This window comes from Meriones unguiculatus, chromosome 6 (assembly GCF_030254825.1).
Source record: "Meriones unguiculatus strain TT.TT164.6M chromosome 6, Bangor_MerUng_6.1, whole genome shotgun sequence".
Classification (NCBI taxonomy): Eukaryota; Metazoa; Chordata; class Mammalia; order Rodentia; family Muridae; genus Meriones; species Meriones unguiculatus.
In genome coordinates, this window is record NC_083354.1 from 97,496,176 (window position 1) to 97,524,041 (window position 27,866).

General features: G+C 37.9%; 1 protein-coding gene and 1 pseudogene across 19 annotated transcripts in view; both read right to left on the reverse strand.

Annotated features, from left to right (window-relative positions):
- Positions 1 to 27,866, reverse strand: part of Ralyl (RALY RNA binding protein like) — a 755,733-nt gene that overhangs the window by 41,304 nt on the left and 686,563 nt on the right. For 17 of the 19 annotated variants that reach the window (XM_060385769.1, XM_060385776.1, XM_060385783.1 and 14 more), the window contains 2 exons: positions 24,752 to 24,865; positions 12,833 to 13,005 (listed from right to left, as the gene is read on the reverse strand). In XM_060385769.1, coding sequence (XP_060241752.1) covers positions 12,833 to 13,005; positions 24,752 to 24,865 — 287 coding nt within the window. The remainder of the gene's footprint in view (positions 1 to 12,832; positions 13,006 to 24,751; positions 24,866 to 27,866) is intronic. The other 2 variants (XM_060385780.1, XM_060385784.1) reach the window with 1 other exon arrangement.
- Positions 15,886 to 20,683, reverse strand: LOC132654739 (voltage-dependent anion-selective channel protein 1-like; annotated as a pseudogene).

Sequence of the window (27,866 nt, forward strand, 5' to 3'; positions counted from 1 at the left end):
TTTTTTTTTTTTTTTGCAGTTGTTTGAAGCAAGGTCTTACCACCCTGCTGGCCTAGTCTACTCAGCCTCCCAGAGCGCTGAGACTGTTTTCAGTTGGTATTTTCTAGAGCAGTGAAGTTGGTAGCAAAGTTTTCATGTGCTTACTGCACCAGAAAAGTAATCTGTTTGCCTTTTGGATTTTGTATTTGAGTTGTTGTACCCCGTGTTTGTTCACATCAGTCATGCATGAGAACATTTAAGTCCCACTTTCCAAAAGCTATCATCAATATTTTTAGGTACAGGTAGGAGCCCAAGTTTCCCTAGTTTCGGGTTTCTCAGACTTCAGACAGCAGAAGCCTCAGTTGGGATGCCTATTGGCACACAGAAGCTGAGGTTTATTTCTACAAAGGTTTTACCATGTGATGGTTCTAGTCCAGAGTCCCACTGCTTTCCTCCAAATAAACAATCAGCTCCCCAGTTGGCTTCCCTAATTCGTTCAAGTGTTTCTTTGTCCCATATTCTGTTCCCTTTTGTGGAGCCAGCCTTTAATAAACCGTGTAAGAGAAAAAAAAAAAGCCTTAGTGTTGTTATCTATGAAACGAGAGTATGAAAGCCATCTGCAGGGTTCTTGTAAGAGTAAATGAATTAAACCAGGACTGACTTGACTATCTTATCTGTGCAGATTTTTGTTAACTAAAGAAACGTGAGAACTTTGCTCAGGAGTTTTGGCTTATATTGGCATCTCATTCACAATGCTCTACTCCACAACTCAGGGTGAGTGGCCTGAAAGTGCTGCCCTCTTAGAGTCTGACTGTGGCTCTGGCTGCAGCATTCTCTGCTACTTAATCCAGGCAGAACCCAGAAATGACTGCCTTGTTTTCTGTTCTTTAGCAATTGGAAATACCTCGCCCTTTAATAGTTTGTCAGTATTTTGTTTTTGAAAAATGTTGTAGTTGTTATTTCCTTTAAAATTGTTTTATGGATATAGGTGTTTTTTCTGAGTGTGTGTCTGCAATTTATGGGCATGTATGGTTTCTGTGGATGCTTGGAAAGGGCTTTGGATTTCCCAGAATTATAATATAGGTAAGTGTGAGTTGCTATGAGGGTGCTGGGAATTGAACCTGAGTTCTCTAGAAGAAGAGTCAGTTATTAAAAGCTGAGCCTTTTCTTTAGTCCCCTGTAGTTGTTGGGTCAAAGAATTAATGACTAGGTGTCTAAAGAAAATGTGATATTCAAGGATTTTTGCATATTCAGATAATTTATAAAACAAACTTATGAAATTTGTGGTTAGATCAGAGAACAAATCTGTAGCAAAGATGAAATTGAAAATCATAAATCATTGCTGACTCTGGTTAATACTGTCCAAAAGACAAAGCACAGGAGAGGACTAAAGTTCTTTTGAGTTGAATGAGTTGGCAACTACTAAATGAAAGAAAATTTTAACAAGACAAAATCAAAATATATCTCTGAATACTATACGTATTTTCTGAGTGCATTCTTGTGAAATAAAAAGTAGTTATTTAAGAAATTTTTAACGTTCTATAGTTCCTTAAAGATATAGTGCCCTGCACAAAACTGGTTTCTGGAAATGCAGTAATGCCTTAGAAACAGCTTCACTTGAAGAAATATACTAGAGGTCCTACAGCTTCTAAATTCTCATAGTAATGGTATGATGAGATGTAGCCTAGGAAGGAATAAGTGTCAGATAAAGTAATGAGGGAGAGGCCATACAATGAACTGCTTTATGAAGAGAAAGAGAGAAATCTAAACCACCTGGTTGTTCTGTGCTCTGAATCACATAAAAGTTTTGTTAACATATACCACACATATGCTGGCACCATCAAGTAGGACTTCCTTTCTTCCAGAACTATATAGCTAGCATATAACTCATCCAAACAAAACTTATACCTTTATACATAATACAGCCTGCATATTTTGTTATAGCAACAAAAATGAACTAACCAATGAAATTTGCAAAAAAATGATAACAGTGGATAAAATTTTCTTGTTCATTTTGTACCAGTTTTTTTTTCTTTTTTGGTATCATTAATTTTACTTAACATGTTAAAGATTCTATTATCAGAATAGGTGGGATATATACCATAGCAAGAAATATAAAATGTTGGCTCATATTATAGTTATGTATTTAATGTTTATAGTAATCATTTATTACTAACTAAACCTTGATGTAATACCAATGCAATGAGTTCAAATTAATTTAGTGTGTAATCATGAATATAATTTTCCTAATATCATATTTGACAAAATATGTTAAGGCCAAGGTGAGTATTGTTATGAAAAACTTTCAGAGTTTATGAAATATTAAAGTATCTTTGTACCAGTTTTTTAATAAACCATATATGATCCCTTTTCAAGAGCACGATGACCTGACAAGAATATAGCTCACTGGCAGAGAACTATCCTAGCATGACGGATTGTCTGAGTCTGTTCCCTAGCATTAATTTCCCCCTCTTTTTCTCTCTTTAGCATTCCCTCTCTCTCTTTTTTCTCTCTCTCCTTTCTCTCTTTCACACACACACTGACAGACAAATACATACACAGAAACACACTTACAAAGACACATAGAGAAGCACACACAAGAATGTTATAGTAGAGTTCTTCTATTCTAATTTCATAATAATATCAAAGCTAGAAAGTTAAATAATGTGCTCAAAGATAGCATGCAATCTTTTCTCTATGGAGGTTATCAAATAAAAATCAGAAAATCAGTTGAATTTGAGGCTTTGAAAAAAAGAAAAAATTATGCTATAACCATGTTCCATGTAATACATAAAACATGATTCTATCACAAACCTGTTCATTATTATTCTGAAATGCAAATTTAACTATGAGATTTGCATCTGAAGACCCCGTGTCTCTACCACAAACATTTGCCCAGACCACCTGGTAGTAGTACATACTAATCTTCTCATCTATGCAAGCAGTTTCCAATTTGCTCACTTAAAAACTGCACGGCACCAAAGCCTTCCTGGCTCTGCCTTTCTTCTTGCTCCCACATTCTGTGGGGTATGTGTAGCAAGGCTGTGGGGCAGGTACCTGGAGGTCACGTGGCTGATGGAGATCATATGGCTGATGGGGGTTAAAGGGAGAGAAATAGGTGCTAGCCAGAGAGATGATTGCATCAGGTCATGCATGGTCTTGTGATGTCAGTGAGAACCTGCTTTTACTCTGAGCCAGGAGGTTTTTGGTGATGCTTAAGTAGATCCTACTGGCTGCCTTCAGCTTTACAAACTTAAATGACAGCTCTTCAGAGAACAATCTAAAAAGAGAGATTGCTGGACCCTGTGGCAGTAGCTCATGTTACTCTTCTTGATTGTAATTTTCATGACTCAGGCATCAAACCTGGGCTCTGAATGTGTTTGCAAAGTGAATTTAGGGGAGAGTCATCATTTTCCTAGATTAACTATGGAATATGGTATGGTTTCTCTGAAATAGTGAGTCTGAAAAGAACCTGGCAACAACTGCTCCCTTTGGATTCTGTGTCTTTGGATATGGGGGAAGCCATTTTGACTGGGGATTTCAACAGTGCTGCATTATCAAGAGACAAGCAGGTAGTGAGAAGATAACAGAAGAATTCACTTACACTTGATTCTGACTGCTGACTGAGTCACTTCTCATCCCCCAGGAACAGCTAGTGGAGACTCTGAGTGGGAGGAACCCACTGGGGCTGAGAAAAGGTTGATACACAGTCAGTGTTTTAATTATTAATGTGCTGTGACTAATGTTACTCTGTCAAAGTTTGATCTGGCTTGGTAACATTAAGGCTACCAAAATGAAAAGAAGTGAAAAAAGATAACAAAAGAAAACATTTTTTTTTAAACTAAGACTTAACTAATTTCTAATTGAATATCTTTGAGAGAGGGTCTCAAGACACTTCACTGCTTCCTCCCAGAAGCCCTTGATCAATTATGCAATTGTAAACTCGGCTTTACAGACAAAATCACTGAGCCTTGCAAAGTCTCAGATAAGCAGTGTCAATAGTCACGGAGGGTTGACTTCTTTTGCCAACCACTGCAGACAGGGGTCTTGGTTATGAATTACATCACCTAATGCCAGGGGTTACACAGAGTTCTTTAGCTGAAATTAAAACCATTCAAGTTATGTGAGATGCCAAGAATAGCAAGGCTGGAATTTCTGAAGAGCAGCCATTCTTATGGAGCCAGAAGAGCTCCCAGAGAGACAGACCCCAGGGTGAAAACCAGCAGTGAGAGATCACTTCTGTATTATTTTTCTGTTAATTTGTCAAGAAACAGCTCATGGCAGAAAGGGTTTATTTTGTTCACAGCTTCACAGTACAATCATCCTTTCATGGCAATGGGAACTCATCAGGGTGGATGAGAAAGCAGATTAAGGACAATGCTGTGCCAAGCTTGACTTTCAGTGTCTTCTGTTCGCCATTTTTTTTTTTTTTTTGAGAAAAGTCCCTCAGTGAGCCTGAAGATCTGAAGATTACCACTTGGGCTATACTGGCTGGCCCATTAGCTGAGACCTGTCTGTCTCAACTCTTCGGCACTGGAGTTACAGGGGCACATGGTCATGTTTTGCTTTTATGTGGGTCCTGTGAATCTGAGCACTTTATCCTTTGAACCATTTCCCTAGACTTACCGTTTTCCCCTTTTTTATTTACCTTTATACTACAGCTCATCAATTGATGCTGCCACATTTAGGATGTGTTTTCCCTACTTGGAATCAGCATCATAGAATGACACAAAGATGTGTGTTGTCAATACCATTAAGTATTTATTAATCCAATCAAGTTAAGAAGCAAAATTAACCATCAAAAGTCCTTACTTTGTGAACTCAACACCCAGACACATCACTTTACCTGTCCTCATATAGGCCCATTTACCTAGAACAGCCCAAGCCTCTCATCAAAAGCCAAACCACATCTCATTTCTGTAATGAAGGCCTAGTTAACTGGCTGCCAGGACATATGTATCTTGGCGTTTTATCCTATTCACGACACTAATCATACTTTAAGATGACTTTCCTTACTCTTTAGTCTTTAACTTAGGGAGAACAAGAGCTATGTAGCATGGACTAGACTGACAGGTTTCAAAGTAAGGGTCTCTGGGTATCAAAAATAAAAGTACCTAAGTTACATAGATTAAGGAACCACTTTTATACATCCTTGTGAGTTGTAATTCTAATAGGTTCATTTTCCTCTAGCTAGCGTTTTAATTTAAATGGCAACAAAGGAAATAGAAGCAAGGAGAACATCTTGGTGAAGGATTTCACCAGGAAAAGGAAAAAGAAGTTTCAAAAAAGAAGCTATCTCCAGGTTTATAAACAGAGGCAACAATATTGATCAGAATGCTTTATGCCTTTCCATTTTCAGTGATTTTACCACAATGCTTACTTTGAGTTCTCCTCAACTGCAGGATTACACTGTGGTCAGACTTTCCCAACAGGCATATAAATTCAATAGCTGGAAGACTCCTGAGGCTTAATGCTTAGTTGACTGCTTTGTTAAGTTCTAAAAGAGGAATTAGAAAATAGTGCTCAGCTTGCATGCCTAAACATCACATGCCTGGATAGGTAATTCTTACTAGTGTTGTCTTGATTAGGTTGCTTGTAGTCATCAAAGGAAAAAGTCATTGCAAATAGAATTCAAAAGAACTCAAATTCTCCTTAATCCATTCAAGTGCTTTGCTTATCTATAACAACTTACGACATTGATTACTTTGCTTTGTAGTTTCAAACCCCATTCTGATGCAAGTACTGAACCCTAGGCTGCTTCCCCAGATGCACTCAACTGGCTCTGTTAAGATGCACTAGGAATGAGATGTAAATTGCCCAGGAAAATGTTGGGAAGAGTGTCTTTGTAAAGCAGGAGAAAGCTAAATGTTTTTTATTATTTTTTTCTTAATTATTATTATTTATTACAATTTATTCACTTTGTATCCCAGCTGTAGAGCCATCCCTCATCTCCTCCCAGTCTCACCCTCCCTTTACCCCATCCCACCCTCCAATGTCCCTCCCTTAATCCACTGATAGGAGAGGCCCTCATCCCCTACTAACTGACTCTTGTCTATCGGGTGTTATCTGGACTGTCTGGATCCTCTTTCTCTGTTAGGCCACCTTGCCAGGGGGAGGTGATCAAAGAGCCAGCCACTGAGTTCATGTTGGACACAGCCCCTGCTCTCCTTACGAGGGAGCCCCCATGAAGACTGAGGTGCCCATGGGCTACATCTGAGCAGGGGGTCTAGGTCCTCTCCTTGCATGGTCCTTGGTTGATTCATTAGCCTCTGCAGGAACCCCTGAGACCAGATTCTTTGGCTCTGATGGTCTCCTTGTGGAGCTCTTGTCCCATCCAGGTCTTTCTATTTCTTGCTTCTTCCATAAGATTCCCTGCAAAAGTTTGTTTCTGAGTCTTAGCATCTGCTTAGATACCCTGCTAGGTAGAGTCATTCAGAGGCCCCTATGGAAGGCTCCTGTCCTGTTCCTTGTCTTCCTGTTCCTTGTCTTCCACTCTCGATGTCTATCCTGTTTGCCCTCCTGAATAAGGATTAAGTCTCTTCTCTTGGATCCTCTTTGTTATTTAGCTTCTTTAGGTGTACAGATTTTAGTATGATTATCCTAAATTATATGACTGTTATCCACTTATAAGTGAATATATACCATGTGTGTCTTTCTGTTTCTGGGTTACTTCACTCAGGATGATCTTTCCTAGTCTATCCATTTATCCGCAAATTTCAAAATTTCCTTGTTTTTAATTACTGAATAGTATTCCATTGTGTAAATGTACCTCAATCTCTGTGTATGTTCTTCAGTTGAGGGACATTTAGGTTGTTTCCAGATTCTGGTGATTATGAATAACGCTGTTATGAACATTAGTGTTTTTCCAGCTACTTTTACTTGTGATTATATTAATTTATATACGAAGAATATAAGTTTGGCAGAAGTAAAGAGAACGGAAGTATTTGAAAAGGAAACATCTTATCTGTGAATTTTTCTGTCCTGTCACATAAAAATACATTATCCACATTTTCTTTTTCTATTGTGTGTGTGTGTGTGTGGGAGGGGGTTAGTTTGCTGTATAAAGATATATATGTCCATGCTTGTGTAGAGGCCAAAGGAGGATATAAAATATCCTTCATTAATATTTTTTTTATCTTGTTCTCTTCAGAAAGAGTATCTTACTGAGCCCAGAGCAAGGCTGACACCAGCAGAGCTCAGCAAGTTTGTCTCTGCTTGAACACTAGGGTTACAGGCACATGCAATCATACCTGGCTTTTACATGAGGTCCGAGGATTTGAATTCAGGTCATCACAGCTTTGCAGCCAGTGGTCTCACCCTCACTAAGTCATTCCCAAAGGCTTTGAAAGTGTTTTCAGTTTCAGGTAGGTACTCATTAAAATTATGTAAGGACAGGGAAGGGTAATCAGAAAATTTTCTTTGACAGAAGCATTGCTTTCTTTTTAATTTGGCACCTTTCAAGGTAAAGCTCCAAGCCCTTCTACATGATTCTGTACTGACTGTTCTCAATGTGTGCTATTCTTCTCCTAAGACCTCTTTTCCATATGACTCTAACTGCTTTGCATTCTTTCTTATATGTTAGGCCTGTGGCCTTACCAATCAGCAAATGCTTATCCCTTTAAGAAATAAGATTTTCATTCATTTTTTTTTCTGACAGCACAAACTTGTGATATTCACTTAAGGAAACAGTGTAAATGTTTGCTAGTGGGTATATTTACAGGTAGGAATAGAATAGTGTTTTGATAGTGAGCATGCAGCACATTGGTATAGACTTTAATTTTAAATAAATTCTAATTTGCTTTTTAATAGTCTAATAAATTGGGGTAGAGTACTATAGCCATAAATTTTAGCTTTGGGTGGATTCTCATAAACAAATAAAGAGCAAGTCTGCTTTTCAATGCATGAAGGGAGTCTACCATATCTCTGACACTTAGCTACTCGAGACAAGAAGCCATATCCTTAGTTTCATAATTCCACACTTGAAGCAGTCACTAAAGCTATTTTTGCAAGTTGTGACAGTACCAAGTTCATGCTAAGTAGGCTTCTAATGCTATGTGATTAGACTGACACAGGGAAGTTGATTTCACTCCATGGATATTCAGTAGATGTTATTTAATAGCTAGTGTTCATGTCCTTGGCTTCTTCTTCACATAAGACCTGTCAGTCATCCCACTAGCTCATTGTGTTGGACCTTAGTTTGTTAAGATTAGATCCCTACTTCCTTGTTCATTCTCCTGGAACAAAGTTGTGCTTGAGTAATCAGCTAGGCATTTGGGAAACAGGTTATCTTTGATTTATGTCACCTACTCCATTGCATCATTGTGTCACCTGTGTGCACACTTATAATGTCCTCTGTTATGGCAAAAAAGAAAAAAAAATGTGCTTTTACTTTTTTTAAACATCAGGTATGAATTTTTTTCATGTGGTTGGAAAAGAAGATAAACAGTGTAAATAACACCAAGGAATGTCTCCTTGACTAATCACTAGGAGGAACAGACTCCAGTTTCTGTTTCTGTAGCAGGGACCAAACATTTAAATCATCCACAATTATTGTGTTCCAAATCCCAGAACAAAGTGAAGTACCATATGTAATAAGAGCTAATTCTTGGACTGGGGAGACATTTTAATGGTTAAGAGCATTGTCTGCTCTTCCAAAGGACTTGGGTTTCATTTCCAGTACCCACATGGAAGCTCACAACTGTCTGTAACTCCACTTCCACAGAATCTGACACCCTCACACCAACCAATGCACACAATGTAAAATTAAATAAATTATTAAAAATTACTTTAAAAAGAGTTAATTATTTTTTTCCCCAAGCTTCCAATTATAAAGCAAAGGCTCAGGGAGAAAAATCTTTGTGCTTCTAGACAGAAGGTCTCCTCTGATCAGGTGCTTTCTGATGGCTTGAGATTATTCACATGACTGCATGAAAGTTCTGTCCCATTAGACATGTGGCTTTCCTGACACATGGCCACTCAGAGGCATGGTAGAATGACATGGCTTTCAGATTTGGGCTGGAAGATACATGGCCTATAAAGTTCATGCCACATAACCATGAGGATCTGAGTTAGTTACCTTCAGCACCCATATGAGAAACTCAGGCATGAATAGAATATAACCCTAATCCAGGAGTGGAAATAGAGACAGGCAGATTTCTACAGTCCTCTGGCTAACCAATCTAGCTTTCTGGTGGGTCTCTGCTTCAGTGAGAAACTGTCTCATTGTAAACAGTGGACAGAGAGCAAAGAAGACAATATTGATCTTTCCCACCCACCACCAACTGTAGGCAGACTTCCACCTACACAGGTGTACCTGAACAGTCATGGGCTCACACACATAACAATGCACATCCATATGCACACATACACACACATACAGACACACAAATATATTTCCAACTTACTCTTTGTTGAACACAATAAGCTTAAGACTCAACAAAGTTATTTGTTTAATGAGTCCAAGGTGTCAGATCTGGAACTAAAACCAGACATACAACCTCTTATTTGTCAATTCAGAAAATGTCTTAATCCTTAGTTCTTAGAATAGTTGGAGTGATCTCATGATAGTTGAGATGATCTACTTCTCAGTTCTTGAGATTTTCATCTGTGGTGATTTTTGATCCTGATACTTCCTATTTGCCTCAGTTCCGTTTCTCTATTGCATAACCATGTTGGTCCTTTTCTTCCGCTTGTGCAGGTTCTTAGAAAGTGCTTTTTTACAAAAGCTATAATTCTTCATTTGGGTTTATGGTAACCAATGGCAGCAGAGGCCTTCCATCTCTGCATACATTTTCTATCTGTATTGACTGGATTACATCTCCACTCAATTTTGCACATATGTATATTAAATCTTGCAAGGAGTGTCTATCTCAAAACTGGTGATATCCAATTTATCTCATCCTCTTTGAGGGATTAAAGCAAAAAGTCAAGAATGACCAATGCATCTTACTGTCAGTTTTACAACATCTCTTTCTCTACATTCATTTGAAAATCTCCAGTCCTTGCTTTAAGTCTGAAGCCCTTTGGGTTCTAGGAATAGAAAAGCTTTTTAGACAGATAACTCTGTGTAAAGTTCTTTCTTATGTAGAAGCAAATATTTCAGGAGAACAAGACTCTCTTTTCCTGTGACAAGGATATCTCTAGAACTATCTTGAGGAACTAGAATAAAAGTAGCAACTAACAACACAGAGACCAACAACAACTGCTTAGCCACATACACCTCCCTCCACAAGTTTTCTTTTTATGTCAGGCAGAAGGGCATGCTGAATGCTGGGTTTCTTGCTTTCCTACATGGCATTTTGGTTGTAATACTTTCCTGTTATTTCATGCTATTTGATTCATCTGGGAACAGTGGACAACCAAGCCTGATAAAAATAGCCTAAAGGACGTCCTTGCTTCTTGTCTTTGATCAATTCATTTCATTGAGTCAGGGTATTTGCAGTGGGTGCAAAACTCACATTTGGCTGTGATATGGAGGCAAAATTAATAAGTAGCAGAAGAGGAGAAATAATCCCTTCCAATTTACTGTCATAATTTTGTGTATGGGTGACAGTGTATATTGAATGAGGAAGACTTAGAAAGACAGCAAGAAAAAAAATTAAAGCTACTCTGACCATTTAGTTTGAGATGTATATTGGATAGCAGCCTGGTATCCGTCAGGCGAATAGTAAGAGTACTATATCATTCAATTAGAAATACAAATGTAGATTAGAGGCTTTTAGTCTGTAGAAGATACTTAAAGCTCTGATATCTCTGAGTTCTACTTGGGAGGTGATAGAAATAATAAGTATCAACTACAATGTCCTGGCCAACTGGGCTACTTAAAGAAGGACTAGCTTTAGCTTACTAGACTGATAGTGACCAAATGGTGAATAAGGGGACTCTCAGAGAAAAAAAAGAAGTAGCTAGTTATACACAATCTTGCTGAGAAACAAATGAAGAAAAGCAACCGCTGGGAATAACAACATGACATTCTCCTGGCAAACCAATCAAAGAAATACTGAAAAAGATTTCAGATGAGAGCAAGTAGGGAAATTATGCTATTAAGTTAGGGCACTGAGAAACCTTTTTCCTTCCTTCGTGTCTTTGATAAAATCATTTCATTATAATTCTAAAACAGTGGGCAGACCTCACATTTTCAAAACCTCAATCTGAAGTAAAAGTTTGAAGGAAACATGGTAATTGTTGAAAGCTTATATTTGAAAAGCTTAAATGAATGCACCATGACATTTAAATAAAGCTGGATATTAAAAATGAATTTAGAATTCTGATATATTACAATTTCATTGAATTGGTCGAGAAGTTTATCACTATATCAAACAACAATGGTAATAACCATAACAAAATTACTTAAGCAACCATAGGTTTTAAAATAAATAGGAATATAATATTACATGGAAGAACTTGTTATTATATATTTAGTAAATATATATGTATATATAATATGTAAGATCATCTATAGATACAATTGAGAGTTAATCACATATACAACACACACCCAAACACACATTCTAACATACACATATTTATGCTTTCACACACCTTTACTAATTAAGTTCTTTGAGACATAATTTTTAATTTCATGGTAGCAACATGTTTTTACCAATTGTCTAGTGTAATTGTCAAGGAAAGGGTGCATGGAAGTGAATAGCACACTAATTCCAACATTGGGAAAATAAAATATTTAAGAATATGGTCTTAGGTAAATTCTGTAAAATAATATTTGGTCTTTTCTGAGACTGATACTCCAACCAAGGACCATTCATGGACACACACTAGAACCCCTGCACAGATTTAGCCCATGGCAGTTCAGTGTCCAAGTGGGTTCCATAGTAATGGGAACAGGGACTGTCTCTGACATGAACTGATTGGCCTGATCTTTGATCATTAGGGTTGCAGCCTTACTAGGCCACAGAGGAAGACAATGCAGCCACTCCTGATGAGACCTGATAGACTAGGATCAGAAGGAAGGGGAGAAAGACCTCCCCTATCAGTGGACTAGGGGAGGGGCAGGGATGGAGAATAGGAAGGGAGGGTGGGATTGGGCAGGGAGGAGGAAGGAGGTACAGAGGGGATACAAAGTGAATAAACTGCAATTAGAAAAAATTAAAAGTAAAAGAAATGTTCAAAAATTGGATTGTTCATACAAAAAATAATATTTGATTGTCAAGCAGCACTGACACTGGAAATGATGGGGTCATGATGGGTCACATACTAGTAGTCACCATGGCAGGCCAATTGTGGAGCTCATGGCTGGCCACACAGCTAGTGTGTGTGACTTTTTCCTTTCAGTAAAACTAATGATGAGATGGCTCGGTGAGTATGTGTGCTTGCTGTAAAGACTGACAACCTGAGTCTTCCCTGGCTTCTACTACCTACAAGCAAGTTATTCTTTGACCTGCACAGATGTGTTAAAGCATGTGTGCACATGTGCAGACAAAATAAATAAGTAAAGTAAATAAAAATTTAAAAGATTTTAAAAGAAGCTTCCATGTGTTTTATAAGAGATGATTTTTGTCACCACCATATTATATCTATCCACACATTTAACTCTACAAATGCAATTTTTTTTATATGATAGAGAATGTGAGGAAGAAAGATTTTTCATTTGGGACTTACCATTGTATACAGTACTTATATAGTTTATATTCATTTTCAACCTCATAGTTTATATTATTTAAAAACGAACACATTGAGCACTTGCTATGTGCAAAGCACTATATTGATGTTCCCTTAAATATAGTCATACAAGATTTTAAATGTGTCTCAAATTATTTAATTCTTACTTGAATACATTACTCAAATGCCATTGCTGTCACCCAACAGAGGCAGACAACGAATATTGCATTCCTACCAGCTCGTGACCCCCATCTTCATCGAAGTCCTCCTCTATCCCATCAGTCATCTCTCCTCCATCCGCTTCTTGCCCTCCTTCAGCAGGCTCCTCTATGGAGTGGTCTGCATTCTCTGACACACATTCGTCTTGGATCAGCTCTATACTCTCCTCCAACTGCTTCTTCTGAGCTTCTAGGGGGGAGAAAGCAAATGGCTACTACCTTGGGTTGCTAATAAGTCATTTGGAAAAACCATGAATAAACAGGGAACTCTCAAGAGGGGTGAGCTGTTAAAAGTATGTAAAAGATACAGATATTTTCAGTTATTTTTTATTTTACAATTACATGCATACATCTGTGTATGTTTACATGTAAGCACATTTATTTAAAATGAGATTATCAAATCTAGGGCCTCAAAATGGTAAGAATATATAAATAAACATTCAAATTAGCATGCTGATCTTCCTAAATGCTTGGTTTTATATGAGACTCTAAGAAGGGTAGTCTCTCAGTGAAAAACCCTGATGTCAGAGTACCTAGAATCACAGTCAGGATTTATTACTTAGTGGGAATGTGGTGCTTTACAAGGAAGAAATGATAGACCTGCCATGTACCTAGTTTCACTTCCCAAAGTGGTTTGCAAATAGTAAGTGCTCAATAAGAGAAACTGCACTCCACACTAACAGAATTCCCTCTAATTGCCAGGATTGGTACATTCCATTTGCAAAATTTCATACGTGGAAATAATGCTGAAAACAGTAGTTATTTCTCTACTTGTATGTCGTCTCCTGTGAACATTCCAAGAAATAATGGACAAATAAAATCATACCTTGTTCCTCTCTCTGCAGTTTTCTCCTGAGTTATCACAACTCCTAAAAGTTATGGTCTTTTCATTAATTTTGCATACTATTATTTTATTAAAGTAATCTTCCACTGTTAGATTTGAGCTTTAAATTGACTGGATTTTGAACTTACTAATCTTTCATAACAATAAAAACAATTTAGAAGTTAAAATCCAGGACATTCATTTTTTTTTCATAATGTGAGTTAAGAGGAAACTAACCATTGTTTTATAAATTTTGATGCACCACAATAAGCTTTAAAAAAAGTTTATTATAAAAATATATAGGTAACCTTTTCTTTTTTATATCTTATATATTTTTTAAATTAAAAATAAATTTTATTTATTACAATTTATTTACTTTGTATACCAGCTGTAGCCCCTTCCTTGTCCCCTCCCAAATCCACTCTCTTTCCCTCCCTCATCTCTGCCCATTTCCCTTCCCCAGTCCACTGATAGGGGAGGATCTCCTTCCTTTCCATCTGACCCTAGCCTATCAGGTCTCATCAGGACTGTTTTTCATAGTCTTCCCTATGGCCTCTTAAGGCTGCCCCCACTCTCAGAGGGAGGTGATCAAAGAGCCAGCCACTGAGTTCATGACAGAGACATTCCCTTTTCCCCTTATTAGAGTACCCACTTGGACACTGAGCTGCTACGGGCTATATCTGAGCAAGGGGTTCTAGGTTATCTCCATGAATGGTCCTTGGTTGGAGTATCAGTCTTAGAAAAGACCCCTGTGCCCAGATTCTTTGGTTCTGTTGCTTTCCTTGTGGAGCTCCAGACCCTTCAGGTATTTCTGTCTCTCCCTTCTTTCACAAGATTCCCTGCACTCTGCCCACTGTATGGCTATGAGTCGCAGCATCTTCTTTAATACCCTGCTGGGTAAAGTCTTTCAGAGTCCCTCTGTGGTAGGCTTCTGTCTTGTTCCTTGTTTTCACCTTCTTTTGATGTTTATCCCGTTTGCCTTTCTGAATGAAGATTGAGCATCTTACCCCACGGTCCTCCTTCTTGTTTAGCTTCTCATTGCTGAATATTATCCCAGTAATTTTTCTATAAATAATGGGTCTATTCATTCTTCCATTTCAATTCCCCAAATAAAAAATGTGGTTGGAGAAAAGGCAGAAAGGTGAGGTATTGTCCACCTATACTAGATGACAGGGTTCCAACACTCTTTAAGGTAGTTAGTGGTGACACTGTAGATATCAGGTTTCGTTCTAAGTTTTGTGATTACATCATATAAACACATGAAGTTTACTCTGAAGGTTAGCAATACGTATGTGGAAAGTATTTTAGAGACTGCTAGGATGGCATGAATATGTACAATGCATTAAAGTGGGACAGTGCATTCTCATTGTACATATATTCAAGCCTCAACACTAGCAACAGTATCAGTTTGGATCAGGGAATTATGGCTAAAAATGTTGTGACTATCAGGCCTTGTTTCAAAATAATTATAACTATATTAAATGATTATAGTAGGAATCTTTCAATGTCTTGCTTTTTGTTTAATATATCCACAGAACCTACGTATAACAGGTTTTTACTAACAATTTATCAGCTTCTGAGATCTCACAAAATGTAACCAATGTGGCAAGATTTCTGGTATGCTGGTGAAGCTATGGTAGTGTTTTCCTTTCCTCTGATGGCTACGTGATTTTACCATGAAAAGTCCTCTGAGGATTATGAAGCAGTTACTACATAAACTAACTAAAAGTCTCTTGTTTGATTTCCTAAATCTAGGTAACTCTCATCCAAATTAGGCTGCATCTTCTGTTGTGTTATTGATATATCAGTGTTTGAACTCCATGGGAAATATGACTATTTTCCTTTCAAAGTCATTACTAGGCCTGTAGGAACAAAGCAGAAGTTCATTGCAAACTGAGGATTATTTTCAGGCAATTAGTTGATATGCTCTGCTATTCTTATTTTATATGGCTTTTAAGTAGAAGGGATACTATAAGTTATTAGGATATAAGACATAGGGTATAGGGTGCATATTTCTGCGAGTTACTATTTCTATGAATTGCAGTTTTTGTCTCCAAAAGGTAAGTGAAATGTAATATTGAATTCCCAAAGCAGTTGTTTTCTTGAATGACAAAAAATGTGAATATATCTTTTAATTGCAGAGACCACACAAACTTATGAGTATAAAAGCTCAAAACAATTATAAAGTGTAACCTTTATTAAGTTAGATTATTATATAAGAATAATCCTTGTCAAAAATCTCCACACTTTAACAACATCCTGAAGATATAATTTCGTGTGTTCACTTTCACCCGGCCTTCTTATTTCTGGTTGAACAAATGAAAGAACTTAAGATACTCACTGTCTTTTGTACACACAATATGCATGCAATTTCTTTGAGAGTATATTTCAGAGACAACCGTGTATTGATACAGTTCAAGGCTGGGAAGAAAAACCTGTAAGTTATCTTTACATTCATTAACCTGAAAGCTTAAATGCTTAGGAGATATTATCTGGGTTGAAAATATAAATGCGTTAATTATGATGGTAATTGATTCATGGGAATTTAACAGAAATGAGGCCAGTCTACATTTTTGTAAGTTGTGGTCAGCATACACCATTGTCATTGGCACGGTGGGAGGTGTCACACACCCTGATAATTGTGTATTATCCACAAATACAACACATATGAAAGCTAAGTTGTTCATTAAGCTGTTGTTTTGCAGCTGAACAATCAATTTTGGTCCAAAAAATATCTTGCTTAAACTGAAGCAAAGAAACTAATCCTATTTTTTTTGAAGAATTTACTTATGTTAGAATGAATAACATAGTTTCATTTATTCTAAATTTGTAGCATTTGCTTTATCTGAATAATTCTCTTTCTGTGAATTTTGTGGGAAAATGAATAGGTACGTGTACACCTGCAGATGTGTGTACATTTATATTCAGTAGAGATTCTTTCGGGCAGAAATATTTGTATCCATCTTTTTTTTCTGTTGTCCAACTCACAGCCTTACATGCAAACATTTTCTGAATATATTCGTGAGTTGTGTAGAATCAAATAATAAAATCCTGTATCCATCAAATTATTCTTATACAAACAAAATGGCAGTTGAATTTAGCACCATAGTAGCAAACTAGAAGTTCTGAGTAGGCAAATAAGCATTCCTGCCACCTTCTGATCCTGAACCCATCACTAAGAAGATACTCTTAGAGGAGAATTTTTTCAGGTTTGTATAGACAATTCCTCAAAAGAAAAATAAATGTGGAGTATTCGTGTGTTCGGGAAAGGTGCTACCTTGGTGTTCTGTCTCTTGGAGCCTCTCCGTTGGGTTATTTATGTCAAAGTGATGGATTTCGTTCTGAGTAGAGAAGTGAGTTAGTACTACACTTTTTTTTTTTAGAAATATAAATGTGGACTGCAGCAGCACACAGTTAATGCCAAATATAAAATCCAGTGTTATCTAAATTATAAGGTTATTACAGAAGAAAAATATTTACAATGACCACAGTTGGTGAGGTAGTGAGTTTTTCTACAGTGCTGACCATGCAACAGTCATGAGCAAACATAATTCAACAAAGTGTTATTTTTTTGAGGTTTCAATATTTCATTCAAGTTTTAAGTGATGTTAATGACAGCATTTGAAGGAGGAGTTAATTCCACACAAAATGAAAGACTCTATAGTGTACCTATTAAACCACTAGGAAAGAGAAGTCAGTTTAGAGCCATAGTGTAGTCAGGGTGTGACCACAACCACCTGTCCAGGACAGAGCTGGGAAAAACAGAAACTATTTCATACTCTGGTGCAATGGCAAAATGACAGAGCCAAACGACAAGCAATAGACTGGGAAAGGATCTTCATCAACCCTATATCTGATAGAGGGCTAATATCCAGAATATATAAAGAACACAAGAAGTTAAACAGCAACCAACCAAGTAGTTCCAATTAAAAAATGGGGTACAGAGAAAACAGAAAATTCTTAAAAGGGGAATATATAATGGCAGAGAAACACTTAAAGAAATGTTCAACATCATTAGCCATCAGGGAAATGCAAATCAAAAAGACCCTAAGATTTCACCTTGCACCCATCAGAATGGCTAAGATAAAAAACTCAAGTGACAACACATGCTGGGGAGGATGTGGAGAAAAGGGAACCCTCCTCCACTGCTGGTGGGGATGTAAACTTGTAAAATTACTTTGGAGATCAATCTGGTGCTTTCTCAGAAAATTAGGAGTAGTGCTACCTCAAGATCCAGCTATACCACTCCTAGGCATATACCCAAAATTTGCTCAACTATACAACAAGAACATTTGCTCAGCCATGTTAATAGCAGCTTTATTCATAATAGCCAGAATCTGGAAACAACCCAGATGTCTCTCAGATTAGGAATGGATACACAAATTTTGGTAGATTTATACAATGGAATACTACTCAGCAATTAAAAACAAGGAAATCATGAAATTTTCAGGCAAATGGTTCGAACTAAACAAGACCATCGTAAGTGAGGTAACCAGAAGCAGAAGGACACACATAGTATATATTCAGCTTTATTTGTAATAGCCAGAAGGTGGGAACAACCCAGATGCCCCTCAGTTAGTATATACTCACTTACAAGTGGATATTATAACATAAGATAATCATACTCAAATCTGCACACCTAAAGAACCTAATCAAGAAGGAGGACCGTGAGTAAGATGCTCAATCCTCATTCAGAAAGGCAAACTAGATGGACATCAGAAGAGGGAGAAAACAGAGAATACGACAGGAGCCTACCACAGAGAACCTCTGAAAGATTCTACCCAGCAGGGTATCAAAGCAGATGCTGAGACTCATAGTCAAACTTTAGGCAGAGTGCAGGAAATCTTATGAAAGAAGGGGGAGATAGATAGACCTGGCGGGGACAGGAGCTCCACAAAGAGAGCAACAGAAATAAACAAAAAATCTGCGCCCAGGGGTCTTTTCTGAGACTGATACTCCAACCAAGGGTCATGCATGGAGATAACCTAGAAGCCCTGCACAGGTGCAGCCCGTGATAGCTCAGTGTCCAAGAGGGTACCCTAGTAAGGGGAACAGGGGCTGTCTGTGACATGAACCCAGTGGCCTGTTCTTTGATCACCTCTCCCTGAGAGGGGAGGAAGCCTCAGAGGAAGACAATGCAGCCAAGTCCTGAAGAGACCTTATAGGCTAGGGACAGATGGAAGGATAGGAAGACCACGCCTCTCAGCAGACTGGGGGAGGGGCATAGGGGGAGAAGAGGGAGGGAAGGTGGGGCTGGGAAGGGATGAAGGAGGAGGCTACAGCTGGGATACAAAGTGAATAAACTGTAATGAAAAAATATATAAATATAAACAACGAAGAAGAAGTAACAAGGAAAAGCAGACCACCCCGTAGTCATGACAACACAAGGAAGAAATAAGTCTTGAATGACTGGCTCCATCATTCCTGTCCATCCTAAAATGACACAAAAGAAATAGCTAACCACACCGTGAAGTCTACTTTGGGTGTAAACCAGGTAACTGATGGGCTAGGATGGGAACAGGGCATGACGATCTGGCTAAAAGTCCATTTCACATAGGTGTGCACATGCTTCCCAGCAATTAGGATCGGAACACCAGGGTTCGCTGCTCAGGAATTCACAATATCATCTGGGAACTGGATACAGACTTACAAAGGACCCGCACATTCCCAGCTTGCATTTGCTGGCTGGAATCTCTAGAGGAGCTCCTCCAAACCCACACCTACAGCTGAAGGACTGTGTTCAGAATGGGTTTTGTGCTGTACCTCTGAAATGGTAAACACCTTAAAGCCTGGAGGTCTAACGTGGTATTTATCGTTTCTCGAATCCCCAACATACAACATTAAAAGTACACTAAATCCTGAAGGTAGCCATGCTGCAAAATAATTCAAAATTAACTATTGTACAATATTCATTTATAATTGACATTCCAGTCCTTGACCAAGCTTATGGCCACCCTCATTGACGTTCTTGCCATCCGGCAGAGCTGACAGCATCAGTTTGATACCTGGCTTCAGGATCTGACTGTACCCTAAGGCAACCAGGCTAGAATTGTTCATATTGGCTGAAACGCAGACATCAGATTGGACCTGATACTTGGCCGCTATTCCAAAGCGAGTGTTACTGGTCCCTGCAGTCCAAGCGAGACTGAGAGAAGTCCCCGACTTCTTGTTCACCTTCTGGTAACGGAGCCTCCAAACTCTGTCCTATAGTTCACATTAGTAGGAAGCAGGAATTCATCTGTCTTGTAGTCAGCTGTGAAGTTGCTCTGGGTCACCAGGAACTTCCCTATCTCAAAATTCATCTGGTAGCTAGCCAGCCAGCCAGCCCTCACAGCCAAGCACTGGAGCACCCTGGATCGAGGGCTCAGTGATGCCAAAATTCACATCACAGCCTAGTTGATCTGCTCCCTCTTGTACCCAGCCTTGATTCTAGCATTGTTTTCCAGTGTTAGGAGAGAAGGATGAGTCGAAGGTCAGCTTCAGCCCACACATGAGCTGGTCTTTCACGGTGATCTCGGTGACCAGGGTATTGTCCTGTGCTCCACTTCTCTGTAAACGTCAGCCCGTCCTCAGTCCACCTGTACTTGGTTTTCAGGCTGCCTTTCACTCTGGTGGTCTCTGTGTTGGTGGAGCCTGAGCTGGTAAATTCCAATCCATTCTCCGACTTCGTTTTCAAATCAAGTCTTATTAACCCAAAGTCACAGCCCTTGATAAAGCCGACCCTGGCGAACTTGCCAAGATCATGTGTGCATACGTGGGAGGCACAGTCATTTTCTCAGAGGCTGTGATGGCAGGAGAAGGCGGGCTTATAGTTCGTTTTATACGCAGGGAAACTGAGGCATAAGTGAAACAAATAGGAGTAAGAATCCATAGGAGTACTTCTGACTTGGCAGGCTGTGCCGTCTCCTAATGCATCCCTGGAGCTTATCTTACATTCTGTGAGAGAATAACTCGAGTTTCTTCAAAGAGCGGATTATCTCCAAGTACAAGAATGAAGAAATCCATTCAGTTAGGCAACATATTTTAGCTACACAATGGCTATCAAAGAAATTCAAATGATTGGTATTTCAGATTAAGGGGAAATAATTTATGGCTTCAAATGACATGAAAAGAAATTATTTGATATTAAATTTTTTTCCTCACTAAAATATTTTCAGCATACCTAATTTTACTTCAAAAGCTCTATATGATACAGAAAACAAGTTGCAATTGGGATTTGGCATCAAAACGTTTTTATTAAATTGTGTTTTCTTCACAGTTATTGTTAATATGACTGAAAATTGGCTGAGGTGGCAATTAAGCTTTTTGACATGCTGGCTTAATTGTTAGATAATTTGCAGCTGTACTGTACTTACCAGACGATGGAAAATGTTGGTGATACAAAATCACTCTTATTATTTATTACAGCTAAGATAGTATTCTGAAATCAATATTTAACATACCAATATAAAACTTAATTTTTAAATATTTTATTTTAAACCCTTATATGAGTTTTATTTCAATAACTTAAAAGATGCTGCTGTGAAATTTTCAATTCATTACAGATGTTCTTACAGATAACCACATAAATTTCAGAAAAAAATTACACATGAGAAATGTATTTGATTAAAATACGAGTTATATGAATGAATTTTTAGAGAGGATAACCCCAAAGTTGTTCATGAGAAATAACCAATTTTAATGTAAATTATTTCTAGATAACAAAATATTATGCTTATTTAAATATTATAATTTTGAAGCAGATATTGTTTCTCTCATCTTGTAATTTTTACGAGGAATTTTCCCAATGCCCCAGAACTTGTCAGTTAGAACAAATCTCTATGAATTGCACACCTAATTTTGTCTCACTCTTCTCTGGAGTCTTTTGTTTCAGCAGTGTGAATCCCCTTGCCATATTGAAAATGAGCCGCACAGGAAACAACTAGTTTCTGAGGGAGTAAAAATGTCTTAAGTGAATTGTGGTGCTGTTTGCACCACCCAGGAAAATGACCAAGCCATTGGGTTATATTCTTGATGTGAAGTATCAGTGACATACATTCCAACAAGGTTATTAAAGTGCTGTGAGCGTGGGAGACTGTGATATGTATGTGGCATTAGATGACAAATAAAGAACGGCTAGGTCAGGTAAAGGCCAGGTACATCTGGACCTCATAAGGAGAGCTACCGAAGGGTTATTAGAGACAAATGTCAACAGTGGTCAGGCAGATGGAAAAAAAGGTGTGAGCTGAATGAACAACAGCATTAACTGAAACGTTGTTCTAGGAGTAGAGGTTTCAACCCTGAATAGCAGGGTTGAAAAATCCCATGCTTTTTCTAAGAAGTCCTATAGTTTGATTTTAACTTACAACCATTTTTGAACATTATTTTTTTAGAATGCCATGCTGTGGGAAAACGTATGGGCAGGGTACTTCCACTGAAGTTTGTGTCCTCTCAGATACCTCAGTCTAACTCTCAGTTTATCATTGTAACCATCCAGGCAAAGATGCTGCTCATGGATTAAGTGTGCTTTTCAGAATATACCTAGACCAGATAAGACACTAGCCTTTTGCATCAAGCTGTGATGGAAGTTCATTTTTAATGTAGTTTAATTCTGCCCATTGTGTGATGGACAGCCTCTACCTTTCCTTCGTGCAGTTTACCCTTTCTGGTTATATTATAACATAATACGAGCCAGCCATACAGCCGTATAAATTCTGTGGTGTGTCGGTATGTGTGTGTGTCTGTAAATTACATTTGGCTCTTTCTAAAGAATCATCCATGAATGAGATAAGTTATAGGCTAACCTGATATGAAGTGCTAATTGTTGTTTTCCATAATCTATGCATCCTTCAGAATTTGTTTTCTTAAGTGGAAAAAATATACACATAGTAGAATCATAGTAACCATAATTTTAACTGCTTGGTTATGCGCTGCAGGACAATATCCATTAGTTTAATTTAAAAGGTCTCAAGCCTGTCTACACACCTCATAAATGATAGTACAGTAAGGGAAAAGAAAATATAACCTTGTATTTAGAAAGATTATAATGTCAAAAGAAGAGACACTTAGAGATCTACTAAAAGCAGTTTATGTTAGACAGTCCATAATAATATGGCTATTTTGCACTGATTTTGTCTGAAAGTTTAAGAATTCATTTTGAAATCACTGGGGAAATGAACCCCGTGAAGATCACTCAGAACCTACCCCATATCACACTCAGTGCATGCTCTTCATCCTGTGGCATTTTCTCTCTAGCCATCTGTTTCCTCCCTCCCACTTCATTTATGTTGCAAACATTCCTTATTAAATGGCTAATACCAAGTAAGGGATGAGATATATAAAGAGCAATAATGAAGAATAAGTGTTAGCTACCAAATAATTAGCTTTCAGCTAACTAGGCATTAAAATTAGTGCCCCTGGATTTAATAAGGAGGCTTTGAGTACCCTTTAATGAATTTGAATGCATTTCACTCCTCTCTCCATAACATAAGCGTGTGTTAACTCTTTCCATATAACTCTGATTTCTTTCCACTGACAAAATACAGGAAATAAAGAAGAGGATTGTATTATTTCTATAAATATGGATGCTATTCAGAAGACAATTATGGGGATGATGAAGTTACAAATTAAATACTTTCATTGTCTTCATAGCATGTAAGAGGAAGAAAAAAAATGCCAACAGCAAGGACAAGAGTTGTCATTTTGAAAGTAACAGTCTCATGACTGGGAGAAGTTTAAAGATGAGCAAAGGCAAGATGACAGCTTTTATAAAAGGAAAATCAAGGCTTGAATTAGAGTATGACGTTTATAGATGATCTTCCAGCAAGATCTGTGGCAGGTATTATTCATTGCAGGAAACTGGAAGGTATAATACTCTGGAATAAGGATCACATTTTTCTCTTTGAGGTGATTTATATTTAAATGAGTTCTCTATAATCCTTTAAACTGAAGTGCAAATTGGTTATCAAAGTCTTTTGCTGTAAGGGTTGTTTTACATAATAATGAATTCTACAGAAATTCCTCAAAGGGAAATATTGACTTAGGCAACATCACAGAATATTTCAGTTATAGCGATGCTTTAGATTATGGTCATAGACAGTGCTCCAAAACTTTCTAAAACTCTAAAGTACAAAATATGTGCTATAAAAATTTCAGTAAAAGTTGTTCAATTTAATCTGTGATGTCTCTTTCATATTAACATGATGGAAGGAATTAATGATTGTTGTTATTTTTAATGAGATGTTTAAAAATATAGGTTGAATAGCCTTATTCTGAAGTGTTCTTGACTAGAAATGTCCCACAGCTTAGCCAGGGTTTAGGAAGGAGCCTGGATTTGATAATTTTTCAAAATTGTATTGTTCGTTGATTTGATTTTTAAGAACCGAAATTCTTTGAAAGTTAAGTCTCATGTGAGTGTCAGTACCAAACACACACACACACCTAGGTTTATTAACACACTCCCTGAAGCAAGATCTGAGAGAAGCACACACAAGATGTGTAAAACACAAGTATCCAAATGTGGGGCTGCTCTGAGTTCATCATAAATATCATTCTCTGTCATCTTAAAACAACATAAAGGAAAATATACACTGGCTAGGAGCTATGCTCACAGTTTAGAAAAAGCCCCCTGACTGGTAAATCATCAATAATTTGGCCTTTGGTTGTCAGGAAAATGCTGCAGGCTTCCAGGTTTTTGAAATTGGGGAAAGACATTCCACAAGGTGACAGGGAAGACAGAAGTTGGGCTTTGTAATAATCATCTTTAGAACTTTTTTTTACTGTTCTGTGATTAATTTAATGAAATATGAATATTATGTTATCCTGATAATACTATCCATTACTGGCTTGCATTTTCTTACAAAGTACTTAATACTAAGAAAAGTTTAATTGTGTTTCAACTATTATTGATTGTTCCACTTAAATACTATCTTTTTAAAAAGCAATCTTAGAAGTACTCATTCATCTTCTCCAAAAGTCTTCCCATTCCATCAGTGCAACTCTTGGCTTATAAGAGTTTTTTGAGGCTTTGTGTTAACGTAGTGACTCAGCTGATGTCTCTCTTGCCTGCATTCTATGATTGATGGTATTGGGCTAATTCCAACCTGGCTGTGGCCAAAGATTTCTTTCCACTTACCTGCTTCTGCCTTTTGCTGTTTCTCAATCTTCTCCAGGCGCCCTAGCAAGGAGTCAATTTTAGTTTTGATCTGGGTTAATTCTTTCTTGATTGTCAGTAACTCATCTGATTTCACTGAAAGGGGAAAAGTGGAAAGAAAAGAAGATATCAAAAAGACCACTTAGAACACAATTCAAGATACAGTGCTTCTCAAGATTGTCTCACACATTTCCCAATGAATCATCAGCTTTGTGTCACAACTAGTCATCCTGAAATAATGAAAGTCTTTGCTAATTAGAAAGAAGGATCTTACTGACATGAGAATCTGATACTCAATATTCTAACTGAAGGTCACATGAAAGAATAAATGAATCTGAAAGCATTTTCAACAGAACAATGCCATGTCTTGACTTTCTCAGCAAGTAAGAGAGAACAAGGCTTCATAAACACTCAATGTAAAACTGACTTGGTTTAAGGATTAGTGATAGCTCTTCTTAATACTACTTTGAATCATCATCTTGTGATATAAAATGTTTGTGTGTTTTGATTTTGAGATAGGGTCTCAATAAACAGTCCATAATAAACAGAACACTCCTCCATAGCCTTCATTCATGGCTAGTGAATAATTCAGTGAAAGATCAGTGAGATTTTTTAAGCCAAATCTTGGAGGATTGAATGAAACAAAAGTATAATACTTGTTATTGAGAGAATGTGCTATTTCATGAGTTTTTTCATATATAGCTCTTCTGATAAATGTATATCAATTTGTTTCAATTCTAGCTTTTCAATGTTTAATCTTATTTCTACAGAAAAATGGGGCAGAGGATTTAGTTCAGTGGTTCAGTGATTCACTGGAAAGAAAATGGTCTAGGTTTGCTCCCCAGCAATGGAGAAAAAAATGATTAAAAATCAAATAGGAGAGAAAACACATATTTTATTAATTCCTTGCTAATTTAATTAACCATGTGTTTTTTAAGAGGCTTAAGAAAACTCCTGGGCATATACCCAAAGGATGTTCCATCCTACCACGAGGACACTTGCTCAACCATGTTTATAGTAACTTTATTTGTAATAGCCAGAAACTGAGAACAACCTAGATGTCCCTCACCCATAGAATAGATAAAGAAAATGTGGTACATTTATGCAATGCAGTATTATTCAGATGTTTAAAAAAATGACATTATGAAATTTGTAGGCAAATGAATGGAACTAGAAAAAAAATCACCCAGAATAAGGTACCTTGGACTCAGAAAGTTAAACATTCTATGTGCCCAATTCATGAAAAAAAAAAAAGTTGTAAAGGATAATCACATTACAATCCATAGTCCCATAGAGGGTAAGTAACAGGAAGGGCTCAAGGGAGGCGGGAGGCAGGGATCTCTCTGGGAAGGGAAAATAAAATGTTTTGTGGATTGACTGAGGGCAGGTAGGGATGAGAACGGTAGGGATTAGGTGTAGAGGGCGGAGGGAGATAATACTGGGAAAGATAATAGGAATTGGGGGATATTTTGGTGGCAAGGTAGAGACCTTCAGTGGAAACAACTAGAAATTCAAGAGGTAACTCTAGCAAAGCCTCCTAGCAGTGGAGGATATAGCCTGTCTGGTCATCCTTTGCAACCAGTAAAGGCCCCAGTGAGGGATCTGGGATACCTACCCAGCCACAAAACCTTTCACCAACAATTAGTTTTGCCTGTAAGTTGTCCTAGGGTAAAAATGGCACAGAAATTGTTGGAGTGGTTAACCACTGACTGATCAAGCTTGAGATCCATGCTACCACAGGTAGCCTACCCCTGGCATTGTCTGGAGGGTCAGGAACCAGAGGCTGGTTTGCTCAGAGAGGAAGGAGAGAGTAAAACATGATGACTGACAGACAAAAAAACAAAACAAAACCCAAAGTCATTGAAATGATTCCTAATGATACTTTGTTATATTCTTAGACTGGAGTCTTACATAATAATCATTAGAGAGGCTTCCTCTAGCAACTGAAAAGAGCAGAAGCAGGGACATACAGTCAAACATTAGGTGGAGCTCTGGAAATCCTGGACAAAGAGGGAAGGATTGTAGGAGCCAGAGGAATCAAAGACACACACAAGCAGTGCCCGCAGACAATTAACCAGGGCTCACAGGGGCTCACAGAGATGACAGTCGGGGAGCCTGCATGGGTCTGAGCTAGGTCTTTTGCATATTTGCTATGACTGTGTAGCTTGATGTTCTTATGGTACTCCTAATACTGGGAGCGGGTCTGCCTCTGACTCTTTTGCCTGCTTTTGGGACCCTTTTCCTTCTACTGGGTTACCTTATCATCTAGCATTAATATGAGATGCCTAGTCTTGTTATAACTTGATATGCCATGTTGGGTTGGTATTCCTGGAGGCCTGCTCTTCTCTGAAGGGAAAGGACAGGGAGTGGATCTGGGAAGAGGGTATGTGGGAGGGCGGAGGGGCTGGAAGGCGAGGAGGGAGGGGAAACTGCAGTAGGGATGTATTATATAAGAAAAGAATAAAGAAAAAAGAAAAAACAATGACAATACCGTATTAAAATGATATTTATATATATAAGAGTAAAGAGCTGGGAAATGTCACCCACTGGGCATGACAGAGCTTCTGTCATCAAGAGCTTAAAGAAGCTGTACCTACTGCCATTGAGCCTATGAAAGACTTGGCTTGCCAACAACCAATCAGGGATTGTGAAGGACTCACAGGCTAGACTCCTCCTTGTTGGATTATGGGCTACTGGGAGTGGCAGTCATTGTCCTCAGTACTGTACCCACTGGTAATTTTCCTACAGTAATCTCATGTTTACACAGACCTCCCTGGTTAAACACAGAGGCTTGTAGAACAAAACCAAAGAGCATGAATGTGAAAAGGGACAAATAAAAGGGAGGAGGTTAATGGGGATAAGATGATGAGAAGAGAAGATGGAGAGTGAGAGTGACAAGACAAAGCTTATACAAGAATTAAGGATACAAAATATGATATTTTTTTTCTGAAAAATTCAGTGAATTGTCCTTAATTTACTTATCTGAAAAGCACAAGTGGTTTTGTCACAGATACACAATAGAGACCTTAGATTCCAACAGACTCACAATTCTTGAGCTTCATCAGGAAGGTAGTGAGGTCTCAATACAGACCTGTGA